The 19,254-nt window shown below is 53.1% G+C and overlaps 1 protein-coding gene across 5 annotated transcripts in view; it reads left to right on the top strand.

Annotated features, from left to right (window-relative positions):
* The first annotated feature begins 11,783 nt into the window (after window positions 1–11,783).
* Window positions 11,784–19,254, top strand: part of Fcho1 (FCH and mu domain containing endocytic adaptor 1) — a 17,327-nt gene continuing 9,856 nt past the window's right edge. For 2 of the 5 annotated variants that reach the window (XM_052162050.1, XM_052162054.1), the window contains exons 1-4: window positions 14,141–14,262; window positions 15,712–15,776; window positions 16,433–16,485; window positions 19,143–19,234. In XM_052162050.1, the coding sequence (XP_052018010.1) occupies window positions 16,459–16,485; window positions 19,143–19,234 (119 nt within the window). In that variant the 5' untranslated portion in view covers window positions 14,141–14,262; window positions 15,712–15,776; window positions 16,433–16,458. Of the gene's footprint in view, window positions 11,857–14,140; window positions 14,263–15,711; window positions 15,777–16,432; window positions 16,486–19,142; window positions 19,235–19,254 lie in introns of those variants that run through there. The other 3 variants (XM_052162053.1, XM_052162051.1, XM_052162052.1) reach the window with 3 other exon arrangements.

Below are 19,254 nucleotides of genomic sequence, written 5' to 3'. Positions count from 1 at the left end.
AGTTCCTCACTGGGGGCTCTAGGTAGGGGCTCCATCCCCGAGCCACACCCCAGCCCATCACTACTTGGGGGAGGGAATTTGTCTTGTGAGCTCCTCCTACAGACACTGGACCATCCGCCTAGAGGGTGAGCTGTGAGATGCTGTTAACTCCCAGCTGGCCTTTGCATTGGGACCAGCTTACATCTGTGGGCCTGGGTCTGGGTCAGGGCTGTCGGAGGAGGCTCCTGCAGCTCTTGTATCGGCAACTGTCAGATCAACTGCTTTCAGTCAGTCATCAGCATATTCTGGATTCTGCTTCCAAATAGTAATTAGGTGATGGGTGTGGTGGTTCATGCTCGCCCGTGATCCTAGCCCCTCTAGAAGGAGAGGCAGGAGCATGGGCTGTTCTAGGCCAGCCTGGTCAGACCCTGTATGTGAAGACCCTGGGTGTGAAGAAGGTACAAACAAAGACAAATAGAAAAAGAAACTGAGGACCACAGAGAGGAACCACTGGTTGTGGAGGAGCCCCCACCTCTCAGCCCATCCTGCCCTAACGCCAGCTTTCTCCTTTTAGCTGGGGAATGATTTCACCCACTAAACACGTGGCTTCAAGTTATGGCCTCACATACCACACGAGTCGGCCGCCCTGCTCTTCAGGTTTTTTTATTTCCCCATTTCATTTTTTATGCCCAGGAGTAGTGTTTCTATACCTGTACCAGCAGGAGCACAACCTAGTCCTTAGGTAATAGATACAGTATCCATGGTAATCTGGACACTAACTGGCACAGAGCAGGACCTCATGGTGCCCCTGGACTCACCCCCAAATTGGGGAAATATCCTGACAAGGTGATACCTATGCCATCCTAGCTCTGATGCTTGATATTCAAAAGGCTTTAAGCAAAATGGAACCAATGAGTATGGTTCATTTAATTTAATATTTAACTTTATAGAATGTAAGGCAGCTTGGCTGGGCAGAGCAACATGGAGGGATAAAAATGGGAAGAGCTGGAGAGATGGAGTGTGTGCTACACAGGAGATGTCTAAGTTCTGTGCAGGGAATAAGTGACAGACGGAATGAAAATCTACACTTGGACAATTCAGTGTGTTCAAAGAAGACATTCAATAAGCAAAAGAATATCTTTAAGCTATAGTTTATAATTTATTCTCGTTATTATATGAAGCTCCAATGTAAAGACTGATTAGCCCCTTAGAACTAAAAATGTCCCAGAGGCCCATGGACTGCGGAGAATCTGCTGCTGAGTCACTGCCCCCTTCCTAACCCAGGACGGTATAAAACTAGGAAAAAAGAATGGGGGCCTGGGCGGGGAAACTCAGCTAGTAAAACACTCGCCCTGAAAACCTGAGTGCAGCAGTGGGGAACAGGGGATCCCCAACTCTTACTTGCCTGCAAGTCTTGAGAGTCACTGTGCTCCAAGAGAATAAATCGAACACACCAGGGATTTGGGTGAGTGAACATGTCTCCAAAACTGTGGGACCATGGGGTGCAACCCACAGGGAGGCCTGCCGGCCTGAGTTCAGTCCCCAGAGCCCACAATGCGGCAGAAGACAACTGTCAGGTGGCGAGTGAACCCTCTGACCACCACACACTTAGCACATGTGTGGGACACAGGGAGGTGAGAGGAAGACAATGTCCGTCTCTGTCCTTCACGTGTGTATCAGTGTACACACATGTACATATGGTAAGTACAGGGGTACAAGGTCAGAGTTCCAGTCCAAAATGTCTTTGTTTGATCCATTAACAAACACGGGTCATATTGATCTAAGATTTCTTAGTGAATTTTTTTGCATTAAAGTTGACGATTTAACTTATGATAAATTTTCCAGTGTTGTATGCTAGTATTAACGACATATATATTAAGACAAATCCAGACAGGTGGGTTGGCAGTTAACAGCTCTAGTTTTGTTTCTAGAGCACTCAGTTTTGATTGCTAGCACCCACGTGGCAGCTCACAACTGTGGATAGCTCCAGTTCCAGGGATCAAGCACTCGATTCTATCCCACATGGTACATCAAAAATGCACATCGGCAAAACACCAGTGTGCATGTCTGTGTGTGTTCAAGTGCGCGTGCATGTGCATATGTGTGTGCGCACATGCACGTGTTTGAGTTTGTGTTGCTATGTGAGTGTGTGCATGCGTGTGTGTGTGTGTGTGTGTGTGTGTGTGTGTATTTGTTTTGCTGTGCATGTCTACAAAATTTAGGTGTAAACATAAAAATAAAATGATGTGGTTTGATTAAGGCCTAGGAGAGGCTGCTCCAGGGAGTACAGGTCTCCTATGCCTAAGAGAACTAAACAAGTGACAACGCTGGGGACCCAGTGACAATGAACCTAAGCATGCCACCCCTCCTCCATTAGGATGGAGCCCTCCCTGGAAGCTGATTTTTCTCCCTGCTGGGCTCTGAGCATTCCTAACAGGTCCCATCCCCTCTGTCCAACCTCTTCACTAATTCCAAACTCCATTACCTGCGCCTCCTATCAGATTCATCCACATGATGTTGACTGGAATGGATTAATCTCTGTTGTATCCAGGTCACCCACACTGGCTGCTCCTTGTAAGGGACCCATGGGGTCATACCTGATCAAGCAGAGGGGAAATTTCTTCTTTTTATGATGATGCACACATTTACAGCCCAGACATGAATGCCACAGGCAGGTGTCCCAGCGTCCTCTTCTGGGGATGTTTATTCTCTGGGCATCGTAATAGAGATCTTCATCCATTATTGAGGCCTAGGGTCACCCAGAGCCTTCTTTCTGCCTCCTCCCTTCCCTTTAGTGCCCAAATTCCATACTAAGAGTTTGCAAAAATCAAAGAAACAAATAAACAAACAAACAAAAAAACAAAAACCAATAAAAAAGTCTTGCCAGTGAACCACAGGACAGCTGTGCTAGCACCACTGCAGTGACATGCAGTGAGCACACAACGGCGCTATGCTTGTGCTCGATGCAAGCCTGCCGCAGACTGCAGTGGCAGCTTCTGCTCGATGCAAGCCTGCTGCAGACTGCAGTGCCCACCGTCCTGGGGCCTGGGCAAAGCACTGTCAACATTGAGTCTGCAGTGGATCTACCTGCATGGCCTTCAAAGGGAGCACTGAGGGCAGTCAGGTGATGGTTCAGATCCTCTGCAGCCCCGCAGGCCTGGCAATAAGTGGCCCCCCAAACTGGCCTGATGAAGCAAAGGAAAAAATCATCGTGCATTGGCAAACCCAGACCCAATACCACAACTATTTTATTGTGTTCCCTTTTAAGGATGTTTGTGTTTAAGGATCTGAAATGAGAACTACAATCTGAGTAACCACACAGGATTACTATCTTGAAAGAAACCAGTGTGGACAATGGAGGAGTTGGAGGGCAGACTCGAGGAGCTGGGGGAGGGGGGACAGCGGGGTTCAGCCCCATGGGAAGAATATCGGCCAACCAGACGCCCCAGGGCTCCTAGGGGCTAAGCCATCAACCAAGGGGCACACATGGTTCCAGCCAAGAGTGGCAGAGGAATGCCTTGTTGGGCATCAGTGGGAGGAGAGGCCCTTGGTCCTGTGAAGGCTCAATAGAGGCCCCAGTGGGGGGAAATCGAGGCAGGGTAGATGGGAGTGGGTTCGGTAGAGGAGCATATTCTTGGAGGAAGGGGGTGGGGGGATGGAGGGGGGAACCGGGAAGGGGCATAACATTTAAAATGTAAATGAAGAATAAATTCAATAGAAAGAAAGAACAAAACCAGCGGGGAGAAGAATATCTCCCAAGGAAGAGGAAGTAGTGCATAGTGTTATAAAGAGAGAAAGAAAAGCTCGGGTTCCACCCCCCTCACCGCTTTCAGGCCCCATTGCCTGCCCCTCCTATTATATTCATCGACACGATGTTGACTGCAGTTGATGAGACTCTCCATGGTATCCAGGCCACCCATTGGGATGGGGCCAGGGATTCATACCTGATAATGTAGAGGGTCAGTTTCCTTTGCAAGCGCCCACAGCCCTAGCATGCAGGCCTAGGTAAAAAGGAAATAAGGAGCCAGGCTGTGGTGGTGCACACCTGTAATCCCAGCACTTGGGAGGCAGAGGCAGGTGAATTTCTGAGTTTGAGGCCAGCCTGGTCTACAGAGCGAGTTCCAGGACAGCCGGAGCTATACAGAGAAACCCTGTCTCGGAAAAACCAAATCCAAAAAACCAAAAAAAAAAAAAAACAAACCAAAAAACAAAAAACAAAAAGCAAGCAAACAAACAAACAAAAAAACCGAAAACAACAACAAAAAAAACCCAAAAAAAACAAAAAACAAAAACAAACAAACAAACAAAAAAAAAAAACAAAAAAGGAAATACGGGGAGTGACAACAAATAGTAAAGGCCCTTTAAAAAAAACTATATGGATTTGGAATGTAAACAAAGAATATAGAAAATTAAACAAAAAAACTATACAGAATTCGGCTACTCTAGAAGCTTCCTATACATATATGCAAGGAATCCATAAGGAGCCAAAACCTAACAGAGGAGACAAGGCTCCAACTAGACACCTTGCGCCACCAAGTGACACCTCCAGTAACAGGAATGGGTTACAACCTGTTGAGTCATTGACCAAAGGGTCCTACAGCAAACTTCAACTATCACAGGCTAGTGCCAGGACTATTGGTTTGTCTACACGATCTGATGTTAAGGACTGATTTCTGAAGGTAACCTTTCTGTCACACAGTGCGAGCCCTCCATGAAGACCTCCCGTCAGACATGAATATTGCAGAACCTGAAGGGACCCCTCAGTCGTGGCCTTCATCTCCCTGTGAAAATCACTGGCTCATAAACTTACCAGTTCTAGGGACTGGAAGACCAGAGGCTGGGCTGTGCATCAGACATGCTCTGGCCTGAGACGGAGAGCAGAGGAGAAAAACAAATCACGGGGCAAACCCCTGCTCTCCTGGTTGCTGAGAGTCGTGTGTTCTAGGACAGTGGGAGGAGTTAGCAAGGTGGGGCTAGGAAGGACCCATAGGGGAGCTGACATTTGAAGACTGTGAGTTATCTGTGGGTCTTAGAGAACAGCATCTCCTACAGAGGACAAGCCAGTGCAAACACTCTGAGAACAGAATAGCCCAAGGCAGCTGGGGGTGGGGGGAGGCAGAGGTGGTCATAAGGACAGAGCTGACGGGAGGACACTGTAGAGCCATGGTCAGCAAACCAGTGTGAGGTGACTTGGGTCTTCCATGGAATCTTCTCTGCCTGTTGGAGACAGAGTGTGGGTGCAAGTGGTCAGTTACTACAGTCAAATAGACAGCTCCCAAATTAGCAGCATAAGACAAGGAGGGATAGACTCACGAATTCTGAGGATCAGGAACTGGACTCGGACCCGCACCTTCTCCTCACACAGGACAGCTCTCTTCTGGGCCACTGGCCCTGACCCCAGATCAGCCAGGGCAGAGCCATGTCTTCCCATAGCTATGCCCTTCACTGTGCTTCTGTTTGTCAGCAGTAACACAGGCCCTGCCTCCTGCCTCCTGCCTCCCCAAGGACCACAAGAAGGGACAAGTACCAGTAGGTGGAGCTCTGGGGACACTTGAGGCTGCACCCTACAGACCAGACCTGAGAGGCAGCAGGTCTTGGGAGAAGCAGCCAGACTTTCATTTTTTGGTTTTGTTTTTTTTTTTTTTTTTTTGGTTTTGTTTTGTTTTCTTTTTGATGCTACAAACAACAGGACATTACAAACAATGTGAGAAGTGTCTAGCTTTGGCATGAAGATGGGGTTGTTGAATTGTCGCAATGGGAAATAGAAACAGCCCAGCCTCACTCTGGGAAGGGGCACGCCCATGCAGGAGACTTAAATGGTGAGAGCTCTCTAAAGCTGTCTCTGCTGAGCAGAACTCAACAGAGACGCCCACATCTAGCTCGGTACACAGCACTAACCAAAAGCAGCTCTCCTATCAGTAAATAAAGAAATCTCTCCTTGGGGCGGGCTGCCAGTGCCTGAGCCCTAACCAATCAAACCTCTCACTAATTCCTTTAGAGAAGAGGGCTCCTAATGGGACTTTAAGGAGACAGACAATAGCCCCACTCCAGCTGTTGGGGGGCGGGGGGGCGGGGTAACTGCACAAAGTGTTGAGATCGGATTACCTGCCTGTTATTCCTGCACACAACATTGATCCTGAGTCACCCGGGGTGGAGAGTGGATTTAGCAGCTGTGCTACAGCCCATGGATACAAAGAAGAGCCTATGTGGGAAACGTGGACAGATGACCAGAATTCATCTCTGTCCGTTTCTACCTCTTCTGTGGCCTTCCCTTTCAAAGCCAATCTGCTCAGGATCCAGAAAATGAAGAGTGATTCTGCGAGAAACTGAGTCAGACATGGCTTTAGCTTCCAGGGGAGACATTGAAGGCAGTTTTGACAGAATCCCTTCTTCCTCAAGGGATGCCTACTTTGGGAAGGGTAACCTGGCACAATCCACATACAATGGTAACGCACCACACTCCCTCCTTGTCCTGGACCAGGTTCCTGTCCTGAGGATGAGACACCAGGCCTTTACAGTCCACAAGGCCTCCGTTTCTATTTTCCCACACTACCTTCTCAGACTGACATGCAAGGCATCTGCCACTGCTGAAATGAACTGGTAAGCACACTGTCTGCCCCACCTTGTGTTCTCACTCTAGAAACTTCCAGGAGTGCAGTCCTTGACGGGCCCCTGGGGAAGAAGTGAAGGAGAAGGCACCCAGGTGGACGCTCAGGGGACCCTGACGAGCAGGGAGGTGGCAGGCCTGCCTTGTCCTCTCAGCCATGGCTCGGGTTGGTGGGATGTCGACCCAGAGTGGGCGCTCTCCCCTAAATGGTGTCATGGAGAGGCAGAAAACATTTCCTGACCAGACTGAGATGGGCTTGGGGTGCTGAGGAGAATGTGGGTGCTCTGCAATCTACCCTGATGGAGAGTGGATTCAGGTGGCTGGGAACAGATCAGGCCGAGGCCATTTTGCCATGTGGCCAGAGATTCCTCCTAGCTGTCCTGGATAGCAGCACCCCAAAGGACTCCATAGAAGTGAGGAGAAGTGAGGAGAAGTGAGGGCGCCCCCGCTAGGATGGGGCTCAGTGCCCTCCCCGGGGCTGCAAACAAATGGCGGTGTGTGGACATCTCCCACCAGCCACTCTGCTACGGCTTCTTTATTTTTTCTTAAAGATTTATTTATGCCAGGCGGTGGCGGCACATGCCTGTAATCCCAGCACTCTGGGAGGCAGAAGCAGGCGGATTTCTGAGTTCGAGGCCAGCCTGGTCTACAGAGTGAGTTCCAGGACAGCCAGGGCTACACAGAGAAACCCTGTCTCGAAAAAACCAAATCTTAAAAAAAAAAAAAAAAAAAAAAAGATTTATTTATTTTATGTATATAAGCATACTGTAGCTGTGTAGCTGTCTTCAGACACTCCAGAAGAGGGAGTCAGATCAGATCCTATTACAGATGGTTGTGAGCCACCATGTGGTTGCTGGGATTTGAACTCAGGACCTCTGGAAGAGTAGTCAGTGCTCTTAACCGCTGAGCCATCTCTCCAGCCCCCCTGAGCTAACAGATGACCAAGGACTGGGTAAAGGCTTGTAGTCCTTCCTCCTGAGAACTGTTCTAGGGAAGACACAGAAGGGCTCAGGGTCCTGAGGCTGCCATTCAGATGACTCTATCAACACTTATATGCGTGTCACTACAGTGCCATCGTGTAACATTGAGCAAGTGGCCTAACTTGGCACCTGATTTCCATGGCACACGCCTGCGGCAGCTCAGCAGGGACTCAGGACTCAGGACTCAGGGTGGACACCAGGTAGCCCAGGGCCCGGCTGACAGTCAGGGCTGCTAGGAATCCCGGTTGGGGTTGGGAGGGGCGGGCATGGAGGGAGGCCATGGTTGGAGAAGGGTGGTGAGAGGAACTGGCACAGAGCAGGGCGGGAAGGGGCAGGGACTGGGGGCGGGGAGGGGCGGGGAGGAACTGGGAGGGGTGGGGAGGGACGGGTGCAGAGGCGGAGATCCAGTCTTAGCCAGGGGTGGGGCCAAGTACCTTCACAGTTTCCAGGATGCTGGGGTAGAAGGAGGTTGACATTGAGGCCAGACCGGGCTACCTGGTAAGACTGTCTGAATTTTAAAAAAGAAAAGGAAAAAGAAAAACATCAAAAGTGGCATTTGCCTTGAGTTCGATTCCCAGAACCCTGCTTAAAAAAACAAAACAAAACAAAAAACCAACCAACCAAACAAACAAACAAACAAACAAAATACTGCTCTTCTGGTGCTGGAGATAATGTGAACGTTCAGTGGTTATGACTGCTCTTCCAGAGGTCCTGAGTTCAATTTCCAGCAACCACACGGTGGCTCACAATGGGATCCGAAGCTCTCCTGGTGTGTCTGAAGACAACGACAGTGTACTTACAAGCATAAAATAAATAAAATCTTAAAAAAAAAAAAAAGTGGCTCAGCTCTGTAATCCCAGCACTGAGGGGGATGGCGGGGGGGTGGGGGGGGAAGGAAGACGATAAATACGTGCACGCGCGTGCGGAGGGGGTGGGGACGGGGAGGAGCCTTCGGGGGACTCGCGCTGTAGACCAGGGGCTGCGCCTTGCCTTCCCCGCACTGGCGCGTTCCCGAGGCTGCAGTGTCGCCTCCCGGGTCTTAGCTGCAGTCTCTGAGCTTTGCCTTCCTCTCTGAACGCACCGCTAGCCCAGGTTTGCACGGAGGGTCGCGTGTGGGAATGTGGGTGACACCTCGTTTGACAGCTGTGTGAGGCACCACATCTTCACGGTTCCCGGGTGAGAAGGACAGAGCCCAGGCTGGATAACCTTCCCGAGCGTACCAGGCGGCTTTGGAACCAGACGAGAAGATGACCAATCAGAAGGGGAGCTGGTGGGATGGGGGCGTGGCTCAGCGTAGAACATCATCTGAGTGTGCGCAGACACCCCAATCCCACCTTATTCCCCCACCCCACCCCACACCCCAAAAAACCCACAAAACGTTGGGAGATTCCTGCATGGCGACTGGGCACGGCCTGGAGTGCGTCTTGGGCTCAGACCAGGGTCACCCAGATAGTTTGTCATCATGGGAGAGCAAATCTCCTGGCCCCCCTCACCACTCAGAGCCCAAGAAGGGGAGAGGTGACCCCTCCCTCCAACTGAAGCCGCACCTCCTAATGTGTCCATCATTTCTCAGCATAGTAGCTGAGAGTTATTGGTGGACTCAACCCGTTGGTGATGACCAAATTCTCAAGAACAGGGGCCTCCCAGAACTTTTGTTGTTCTTGTTTAATATGTGAATACACCATCGCTGTCTTCAGACACACCAGAAGAGGGCATCGGATCCCATTACAGATGGTTGTGAGTCACCTTGTAGTTGCTGGGAATTGAACTCAGGACCTCTGGAAAAGCAGTCAGCGTTCTTAACCTCTGAGCCATCGCCCCAGCTCCCAGAAGTTTTCAATATGGAAGCCCAGGCTAGCCCCTGAAGTGCTGGGATCCGAGTGGGAAGTGCTCTGGTAGTCAGTAGCTCAGCACCGAAGGAAGTCAGGACAGGAGCTCACACAGGGCAGGACCTGAGGCAGAGCTGATGCGGAGGCCATGGAGGGGAGGGTGCTGCCTACTGGCTTGCTCCCCGTGGCCTGCTCAGCCTGCTTTTTTATAGAACCCAGGCCACCAGCCCAGGGATGGCCCCACCCGCAATGGCTGTGCGTCCCCCATCAATCACTAACGGAGAAAATGCCTTATAGCCGGATCTCATGAAGCTGGATCTCAACCGAGGCACCTTTCTCGCTAGATGACTCTACCTTGTGTCATGTTGACACAAAGCCAGCGAATAGTCACCAGTTGAGATGTGTGTATAAATGGTACACACACACACACAATCACACTTTTCCTCCTGATAGTCCACACTAGGGGAGACTTTCTCCAATCTCCCGTGTCCTTATACACAGAGATACGACTTAGTTATGTCGAGGATGAGGGCTGCCGTGGGGCGCACACCCCTGGAAGGGTCTGGGAAACTGAAGTAGCAAGTCCTGAGTTCTAGGCCAGCACCTGCCTAGGTCCAGGAAATGGCAGGTGAGAGTGATCACACGTCAAAGCCCAAGCCATCGACTCTGATGGCCTGGCTTCAGCCCTGGAACCCAGCCTGCTCCAGCTCAGGACGCGGCAATGGTGTGATGCACACGCACACTTGCACACTCGTGCACACACACGCACACATACTCGCACACACGCACACTCGCACATACGCACACCCACACACATGCACACACGCACACTCGCGCACACACACACACACTCACACACACGCACACTTGCACACTCGTGCACACACGCACACATACTCGCACACATACTCGCACACACGCACACCCACACACATGCACACTCGCACACACACACATGCACACTCGCGCACACACACACACATGCATACTCGCACACACACACATCTATAGGGGAAAGAGAAAGACGGAGAGAGCGAGGGAGAGAGGGAGGAGAGGTGCTGTTCTTACCATTCTCAAATCCCAGAACCCAAAGGTGACTCCAGGGCTCTTGGGGAAGCAAAAGGACATGTGGAAAATGGGAACAGAGTGAGTTCATATGTGCAGAGTGGGCAATCTTACCTTGTAGCAGATGGTCACTGGCCAGCTGGGTGTGGGGCCTATCCAAATGTTTAATCTTTATTGCTTGAATTGATGAATAAATTTATTTATTATTATTATTATTATTATTGGTTTTTTGAGACAGGGTTTCTCTGTGTAGCCCTGGCTGTCCTGGAACTCACCCTATAGACCAGGCTGGCCTCGAACTCAGAAATCCACCTGCCTCTGCCTCCCAAGTGCTGGGATTAAAGGCATGTGCCACCACCGCCCGGCTGAATAAATTGATTAATTGATTGATTGGTAGTGCGCACATTCCACAGGTCAGAAGATAATTTTCAGGACTCCCTCAACAAACGCAGGCTTTGCTGCAAGCATCCTTGCCCACTGAGCCCTCTCGCACGCAGGCCCTGAAGCTGGTGTTTAGATGTGAGTGGTTGTCATCAGAACCCAACATCATTTGGGGCAGAGGTGCAGTAGATGCAGTAGATGGTTCAAGTAAGAAGTGCGGCAGCCTCAGTCTGGGGTGGACCCAGATTTGATCCCCATCACAGGAAAATGCCCAAACGGGGGTGTCTGGGGTACAAGGCTGCAGGGCATGTGCTGGAGAGCAGGGCCACTTAGCTTTCTGATTGTCCCCAGACTGGTGGTCCCACTTCCTTGGAGGTGCTTCTGGGGCAGGGGGCCAGGTGGCTCAGTAGTCCTGAGGATCGCCATGCTGCCTTGTGTCCCTGAACGGAAGGCTGAAACGGAGCCCAGGCCAGGGAGTTGATAAGTCTCTCAAAGTTGTCACACGGGAGAGGAGTGGGTCTGCGGCTCTCACTTGGTGCTGGGGCAGCCTGGTTTCATCACCAGCACACAGCCTGAACGAATAAACGGCCTGTCACGTGAATGGATGGACCGGAGCTGCTGTCTGATCTCCAAAGCAATTCCTAGCCACGTTCCTTGGTGCCTTTGTTTGTAAAATGAGGCTCAATATTAAATGTCACCTCACTCACAGCCTCGGAGGGGTTCCCCAAAGAGCCGTGTACGCAGTGGGTACTCAATAAAATCTATCCCCCTCCTTCCCTTCCTGCCTCCCGCGGGACCCGGTGCAGAGAGCAAGGAGATTCCCCTGTCGCTTTAAAATATGCAAATAGCCTGCGGGTGAATGTCCGGGCTCAGCCAACCAGTGCAGGGTTTATGAAGCACCGTGGGGCGGAGCTCCTCCTGACCACACCCATGGCCGGGGCCAGCGGCGCGCTCCGCAGCGCGCGGGGAGGGCGGGACGCGGGTCTGGAGCGCGCAGGTGGCGCCGTGAGAGGCGGTGAGTGTCCCCCCGCGCGGGGCGCGGATGCGGGGCGCGGGTGCGGGGCGGGGGTGCGGGGCAGGGACACAGCCTCCATCCTGACCCGGCCCGAGCGCAGGTACCGGCTGCAGAAGGCGGGGCGCCGCTCCATTGCATCTCTCAATCCCGGGCTGGAAGGCTGGGACCCCCCCCCCCCAGGACCCCCAATTGCTCTTCCGGGTCTCCAGCCTTCAGCTCCCTGGCCCTAAGCTGGGGGCCGCCTCCCTCGCTGCCCCCCATCCTCGCCTGGCAACGGGGGTCTCCTTCCTCCCTTTGCACCCGCCCTGGGGTTGGTAGGCAGGTGGGGGCTCTGCTGGGCGAATGTGGTGGGATTGCGTGGTATCTGGAGGATGGAGTGCGGGATCCCTCCCTAGTGAGCGGGGCCCGGAGAGGCCTGGAGCCTGCGGGGCGGGGGGGTGGGGGTGGCTGGCATCTGCTCCGAGGGACAAAATTAGTCTAGGTGAATGAGGATGGGGTGCAGAGGTTGGGGGTGGCTACCCCTCCACTTGCCCTCAGCATCGCGGGGCCTGCTTCTTAGTGACCTTGGGCAGGTGACAGCACCTCCCTGACCCTTAGTCTCGTCTTCGGAACATAGAGGTTGAGGAGGCCAGACTGTCTGTCTCAAATTCCCAGCACCTGTGCCCCATTTTCTCCAGATGGGGACCACAATCAGATGTTAGGGCAGACTCCCGTTTTCAGCACTCTTAAAACGAGTTGAGCCTGGTGTAGTCTTTCCAATCCTCTGGTGGCTGAGGCTGGACCGTCTGCAGCTTGAGGCCAGCCAGGGCTACATAGATGCTGCCTCATAAAAAGCATAAACAAAACAAACCATGATTTTGATTGATGGGTACAATCTAGCCTGGGGCAGAGCCGGGGGACCTAAGGCCAGGAGAGGACAGTTTCTATATGACCTAAGATAGACCTACCTCCAATCAAGACCAGGACTTTGTCACCCTGGTCCCACCCATGCGGCTGTCCAGGTCACACCCTGACCCACATACCATCACCTACAACAGGGTTCCCGGGCTGGTTCCTGGGCAGAGTCCCAGGTCAGGTCTTAGCCCCTGCCTCTGGCAGGACAGTAGGGTGAGTCCCAGGCAGGAGGCCTGACACCCCCAACTTTGAATGCTCAGACTGGACTGACTGAGCCTTCTGTGGAAGGGACCGAAACCCTGTAGGAAGATCAGAGGTGGCTGTGGGAGTGAGGGCACGCTGTAAACACCCACTCCTGTGATAGTAATTATGATACTGCATTCATTAAATGGGGTCACAGCCAATGAGGTTGTAGGATGTCTTTGAAGGGTGTGACCAGAGTCACCAGCACCCCACGGACTTGGGGACACAGTGGTGCTCAAAGTATGTGTGATAAATGAAATGACTCAGTGGAAGGCTTGCACAGAGGCCTCAGTTTCCCCATGGATCTCCTGCTGGTGGGCGGCGGGGGGGGGGGAGGTCACACAAGGGATCAGTGGTGGTGGGCACAGCCAGCCTGTACCCAAGCCCCAGAGTGCCGCTCTCTGCTGGTCTTGCCTGACTCAGTTCCCTGGTGCTGTTCTCACGCCCAAGCCTTAGGTTTTGGGGACTCACTGTCAAGAGATAGGGTGTTTGCTGTGTGCCTCTGGGCAAGTGACTGTCCCTTGGACCTTATATTAGTAGTGTAGAGGCCAGAAAACCCTGGGTTACATTAGGTAAACTGTCTTATGCTAAAATATTTTTCAGAGGCCTCTATTGGTATTTTAACTTCTTTCCAAATCACATGGGTTTAAAAAAACAATACCCCAAGAACATGGGGCCGAGAGACACTTTGTAGTACCTGATATTTACAAACCAAAGCCGAGCATGGTGGTGCACACTGTCACCCCAGTACCCAGAAGAGGAGGCAGGAAGATCAAAAATTTGAGGTCAACCTCTGCTACATAGTGAATTTTGAGGCCAACCTGGGCTACATGAGACCATGTCAAGAAGCAAACTTTAATCTGTTGATCCTAAAGTAGTTATAAAGAATATTTGAGTTTCCCTTTCTCAGGGTGAGGCTTTACCTGTCTCCAAGCCTCAGTTTCCCCTCATGGGCATACTGACCCAGCTTGGGCCAAGGTAAAGGCCCTGTGGGTGTCTGAGTTAGTGTTTCTCTCTCTGGTAATGATCATATCGCCCCAGACTGCTCCCTCCCCTCCCCCTTCTGTGTGGCTGCCCTGTGACTATGGGGAGGTCCCAGGGATGCTGGGCGGGGAGGTGACGGTTGGGTGGCAGGCAGGGCGGGCCAGGCTTCCTGTCCTTCCCCCAGACAGAGAGGCCTCCAGTTAGTATTGGCGGAAGTGTCATGGGTCCCAGCCTCCCAGTGCGTACTCCATCCTTCAGGGGCCCCACTCCTCTCAGTGCCCATCGGTGAGTTTAACCCCAATCTTTGTCTCCTCAGAACAGGAAGGTATCTCACAGCTGTGGCTCCGGGTCTGGGGCCAACGGTCTGTCTGTGGGTCAGTTGGCCGCTGTCAACTTCCTGGCCAGGTGGTGGTGTCTGGGCCTATCCTTGGCGCCACCTCTGGCCGCTCTCTCGTTGGCCTGACCTGGGTGCAGGCTGTGGCTCATCAAGGGCTGCTGGGTGGCCGTTTTGGCCCTGATAGCTGGTGTCTGGCCAGGTGGGCTCAGAAACAGCATGAGTGTGCCCCCCCAGAGTGGCTTTTAAGTGGGGGGGCAGGGTGCTGCCTAACATGAGCTCTGGGGACATTGATGGCTTCCAGGAGACTGTTGCCCAAGAGCCTCTTGAACCTGGTGGCATTTATCTGGCCTGACAAGACGACTGCCATTTCCCTAGTATGGTCCCCAAGCACTTGTGCAGGAGGGCTTGGTGCACTGGAGGCATGGATTTTACTTCATATAAGGATGAAGCTGCCACATTGGTGTAGAGTCCTTGTCCCTCGGGGTTCTTTAGGGGTTCAAATAGGCTGCCTGATCCCAGCTAGACACTGGGATATATGTGGAAAGGTGGGTGTAATGCTCTAGGCTGTCACCCTAATACTTGGGAGACTGAGGCAGGAGAATGACCCTGAGTTAGCAATCAGCCTGGGATACAGAATATGGCTGTGCTTAAAAAAACCAACCAAACAAACCCTCACAATACAGACATGTGTGGCTTTCCCCCTGGAGTGCCAGCCTGTCTTGGCACAAGAGAGGCGTTGCCCAATCAAGGCTGGAAGGCGTCCGTTTGAAAATGAAATCATCATTTTCCCAGTGGACTCCTAATTTGCTGGAGGACCCCAGCTGCCAGATCCCTCCTGTTGACCTGAAGTCCCCAGCGTACTTCCTGTATCTGGGACACACTGCCTCTCTAGGCTGAGCCAGGGGAGCCTTGCCCAGTCCCCCTTGCTCCCCGTCAGCTCCAGTCAGGTGAGTGACATGTGGCTGAGTCCTCAGGAGGATCCAGAGTTCCAGGCCAGTTGGACTACAGAGAGAGAGAGAGAGAGAGAGAGAGAGAGAGAGAGAGAGAGAGAGAGAGAGAGAGAGAGAGAGAGAGAGAGAGAAAACGATAGCTAATTTCAATGTTAGGCACACTGAGGCTAAGGGGTGAGTGAGTCCCTCCTGGTGGGGCCCAGGAGGTCCAGTCCTGTGGTCCTGTGGTCAGCTGCCCCGTCTCATCTGTCGCTGGGCCTCCTGGACTCCAGCTGTCGCCACATAGCCCAGCAGCTCATAAAGTATGAATGAGAACAGGCTCCTGTGACAGTCGACCTCCCTGCACCCAGGATTCCACACATCCTTCTGCTGCTGCTTGGCCCCACCCTATACCAAGTGACCTGGAGTCTCTGGCTAAACCTTTTCTGGGTGTTCTGTCTCCTACAGATGGAGAAACTGAGGCACAACGCTGAGTGACTTGGAAGCAGGTGAACAGTGGCTTCTGCGCAGTGGTTAGTATTCATGGTTCCTGATGTGGGAACTGACCATGACGCCCAGGGGAACCACGCCCTCCCAGGCTCACCGTGCCTAGACTATTCCCACAGAAATCACCGCGGTGTTTTAGAGACAAAATCCACTATCCCTTCCTGCCATCTGACCTTGGCAAGTAGCTTCTTCTCTTGGGACGTAACTCAGTTTCCCTACATCTGAAATGGCCCAGAACCATTGTCTAGAATTCAGTTTGTCCAATACCACTTTGGCCCCACAAGTCCTTGCTTTAAAACTCCACCTGCTCCCTCTCCTCCAGCTTCCGTCCCCCTGTCCCATCCCAGGCCCCTGAGACTGGCACAGGTATGTCCCTGTTGCCTAAGGCTACAGGACCAAGGCTGGGGCCTGCTCCAGGGCCTGGGCCCTCATGTCCTTAGTCCTCCTGTGTGTGTGTGTGTGTGTGCGTGTGTGTGCGTGTGTGTGTGTGCATGTGTGTGTGTGTGCATGTGTGCATGTGTGCGCATGCGTGTGTGTGTGTGTGTGTGTGTGTGTGTGTGTGTGCGTGTGCGCGTGTGTGTGGGTGCGTGGGTGTGGGGGTGTGTGTGGGTGTGGGTGACTGGAGTCCCCTGCTCCGACCCTTGGTGACAGCCCAGGCCTTCCACCCTACCTCTCTTTTCAGACAGACTCAGGACAGAGGCCACCAGGATGTCCTATTTTGGGGAGCATTTTTGGGTAAGACCTACTGATTCTTCTATTTTGTTCTTTGCAGTCATTTCGGGGGGGCTCACAAAGGGCTAGATGGATTTTTATGCTCAAGGGAGGCTAGGCGGTTGGAATGCAGAGGTTGAATCGTGGGTTGCCTTGACCCTAAGCAAAGAACAGATCAATGCACTCAGCCCAGAGGACACTCACACAGTACAGCAGTACAAAACTGGCTATGGGGATACACACCTGGCATGACAGACGGAGGGGTCTAAGGCAGGAGAATGACAGCTCCCAGCCAGCCTGGGCTATCGAGGAACACGTTTCCACAGACGACATGTCAGAATAGTCTGGCCTTGCACCTGGGGTCAGAGCAAATTTCCCAGGTAGAGGCCAATCCAGCAGGGAATTCCTTGTTTATTTCCATCTCGGGAACCTGGGGTGTGTGAGGGGTAAATTGACTCTCTCCTGTCCTCTGCACCTTGGCCATCTAGGCCTGCTGCAAACCAGGTCTGGGAATGAGAGGCTGTCACAAAGCTGGGTCTGAGCCCTGAGACAGCTACTTCCAGCCTGATCCTGCAGCTCAGCCTGCCCCGGGCAGCCCACAGCCCAGTTTGCTGCAGCCCTGAAGGCTGCTCTTCAGGATGTGCAAATGCCATTACAACCTCGGGAAATATCCTGAATCGTCTGAGAGGTGTGACACTGGGTGTCAGTCAAGGGCCAAGGTCTCCTCCGGGCTGGTCTGACCAGGGAACTGGAGAGGCATCAAGGCTGTAGAAGCAGCCCAGGAAGAGGAGCCTAGAGTCAGGGAGACACCAGGCTAAAAGGCCCCTTCCTCCTTGGTAGGCCCACAGCTTGCAAAGTGGTAGCTGGTTGCTAAGCAATCCGTTGCCCCTAGCAACAATCCCCACTCCCTCCCCAGTTGGGGCTCTTCTTAACTTGCCTCTGCTTTCTTAAAGGGCCCACCATCCCTTGCCACCCGCAGGGCTCAGGCTTCTCCCTAAGATTCAGATTCTTCCATGGCCTCTGACTGGCAGGTGTCCCCCTGGAGGTGTTGTCCTCTGACCTGCAGCGACGGTCCAAGAGACACCCGCGGTCGGGAGTGGTGGCAGTAGCACCTCCGTGGGTGGGTTGTCAGTGTTTTATGTTCCACGAGGTGTGAAAACGGGGGAAGGAGAAATCAATGAGTGAGGAAAAAATAGAAGCCACCCCAACTTCCCTCCCATGCGTACCCCAAGATAGCACGGCTGAGCTGGGCTCAGACCTTTGATTCAGGATCCCACGGGCTCAGAGGTTCTCCCTAGGAAGAGGCTGACCAGCCGGCCTCAGTGTGCCTAGGACAGGAATTGAACAAGAGTCGCATCCTGTGGGTCACAGGTCTGGGGCTGATATATTGGGATCCTTTTCTGGTTTTGCTCTGCTGGAGATAGAGCGCAGGGCCTCCCATGCAATAGGCAGGGGCTCCGCCCATGAGCCACGCCCCAGCTCCTCCCTCAGAGCTCAGTGCTGACTGGTATTAGGGGTACCCGGTTCCCTTGAGGTAAGTCCAGGTCAGAAGCCTAGACGGCACTGGGGAACCATGTCGACGATTAAGCAGCAGAGGGTGTCAAACCGTGGGGGAATGTCCTTTGGCTGTCACCCAGGAGCTCCGACCAGAGACACGGGCCCTGGAAGTCCCTCCTCAGACCCTTGCTGCCCGCCCGCCCGCTCCGTGGAGGCGGACAGTGCTGAGGACTTGCCAGGTCTGGGAGCCGGGCCAGTGGGTGGCTCCACGTTCTCCCCAGATAATGCCCTGGGCGGCAGTGCCTGGTGCAGCCTCACCCGAGGATCCCCAGCAGCAGCAGGGGCTCAGTGGGAGCTGTGTGTGGAGCCCTCATTATCACCCCGAAGGCCTTCGTGTCTAGCAGAGTGCCAGACACATCTCACTCATAAAGCCATTGTGTGGCAGCTGCTACCGTCGCCCCTGTTTTTCACATGCCGCAACTAAGGCTCAGAGAGGTGCAGCCCCTGCTATGCGCGGCCCAGCACACTTCAGTTGGAAGAGAGAGAATATGGGGTAGAGGAGCAGACCATGGCCTGTGGGGAGGCTGGAGCTCTGCAGAGCCCGGGGGCTGTGGAATGGTCCGTTGGGAAGCTGGGGGCAGAAATACCCTGAGGACTTTTGAGGTGTCGGCAGCTGATGGACAGCGGGAGCCCCTGATAACAATGACTCTAGAGTGAGGGATGGCGGCTGGGACAGAAGGGCAGGAGGCTGGCGTGGGTTTGCCCCACTCTTGGCTTTGGTAGGAAAAGTGCTTCTCATGGCAAGCATCAGGATTTGATTTCAAGGTCCCAGCAGCCACATAAAAAGCAGGACCCGGGAGAACCCCAGGACTGGGCAGTCGGGCGGAGATGGATCTCTGGGACTTTACGGGTTTCAGGCTCAGTAAGAGACTCTGACTCAGAAAATGAGATGGAAGACGAAGAGGAAGACACATTAAGTGGATCTCCGGCCACACAGAGACCCAGGAGGCAGAGGTCTCAGGGATGCTTCCCTCGAGCTGCTGGGAAAACGGAGCCTGCTGATTGGTTAGGTCTCTCTCCATCTCTTGCAGCCATTTGGCTCCTTGGTCTCCAAGGCTGGTCGTTGTTGCTAGGCAACCTAAAAGCCCTTCTCTGACTTCGGCATCTCCTCTCATCCCTTACAGGGCGACAAAAACCATGGCTTTGAGGTCCTCTACCACTGTGTGAAGCAGGGTCCTGTGGCCACCAAGGAGCTAGCTGACTTCATTAGGGAAAGGTGGGTCAAGGCCACACCCA

This window comes from Apodemus sylvaticus, chromosome 18 (assembly GCF_947179515.1).
Source record: "Apodemus sylvaticus chromosome 18, mApoSyl1.1, whole genome shotgun sequence".
Classification (NCBI taxonomy): domain Eukaryota; kingdom Metazoa; phylum Chordata; class Mammalia; order Rodentia; family Muridae; genus Apodemus; species Apodemus sylvaticus.
The sequence above is the reverse complement of the archived record's forward strand: the minus strand, read 5'-3'. Positions and strand labels throughout refer to the sequence as shown.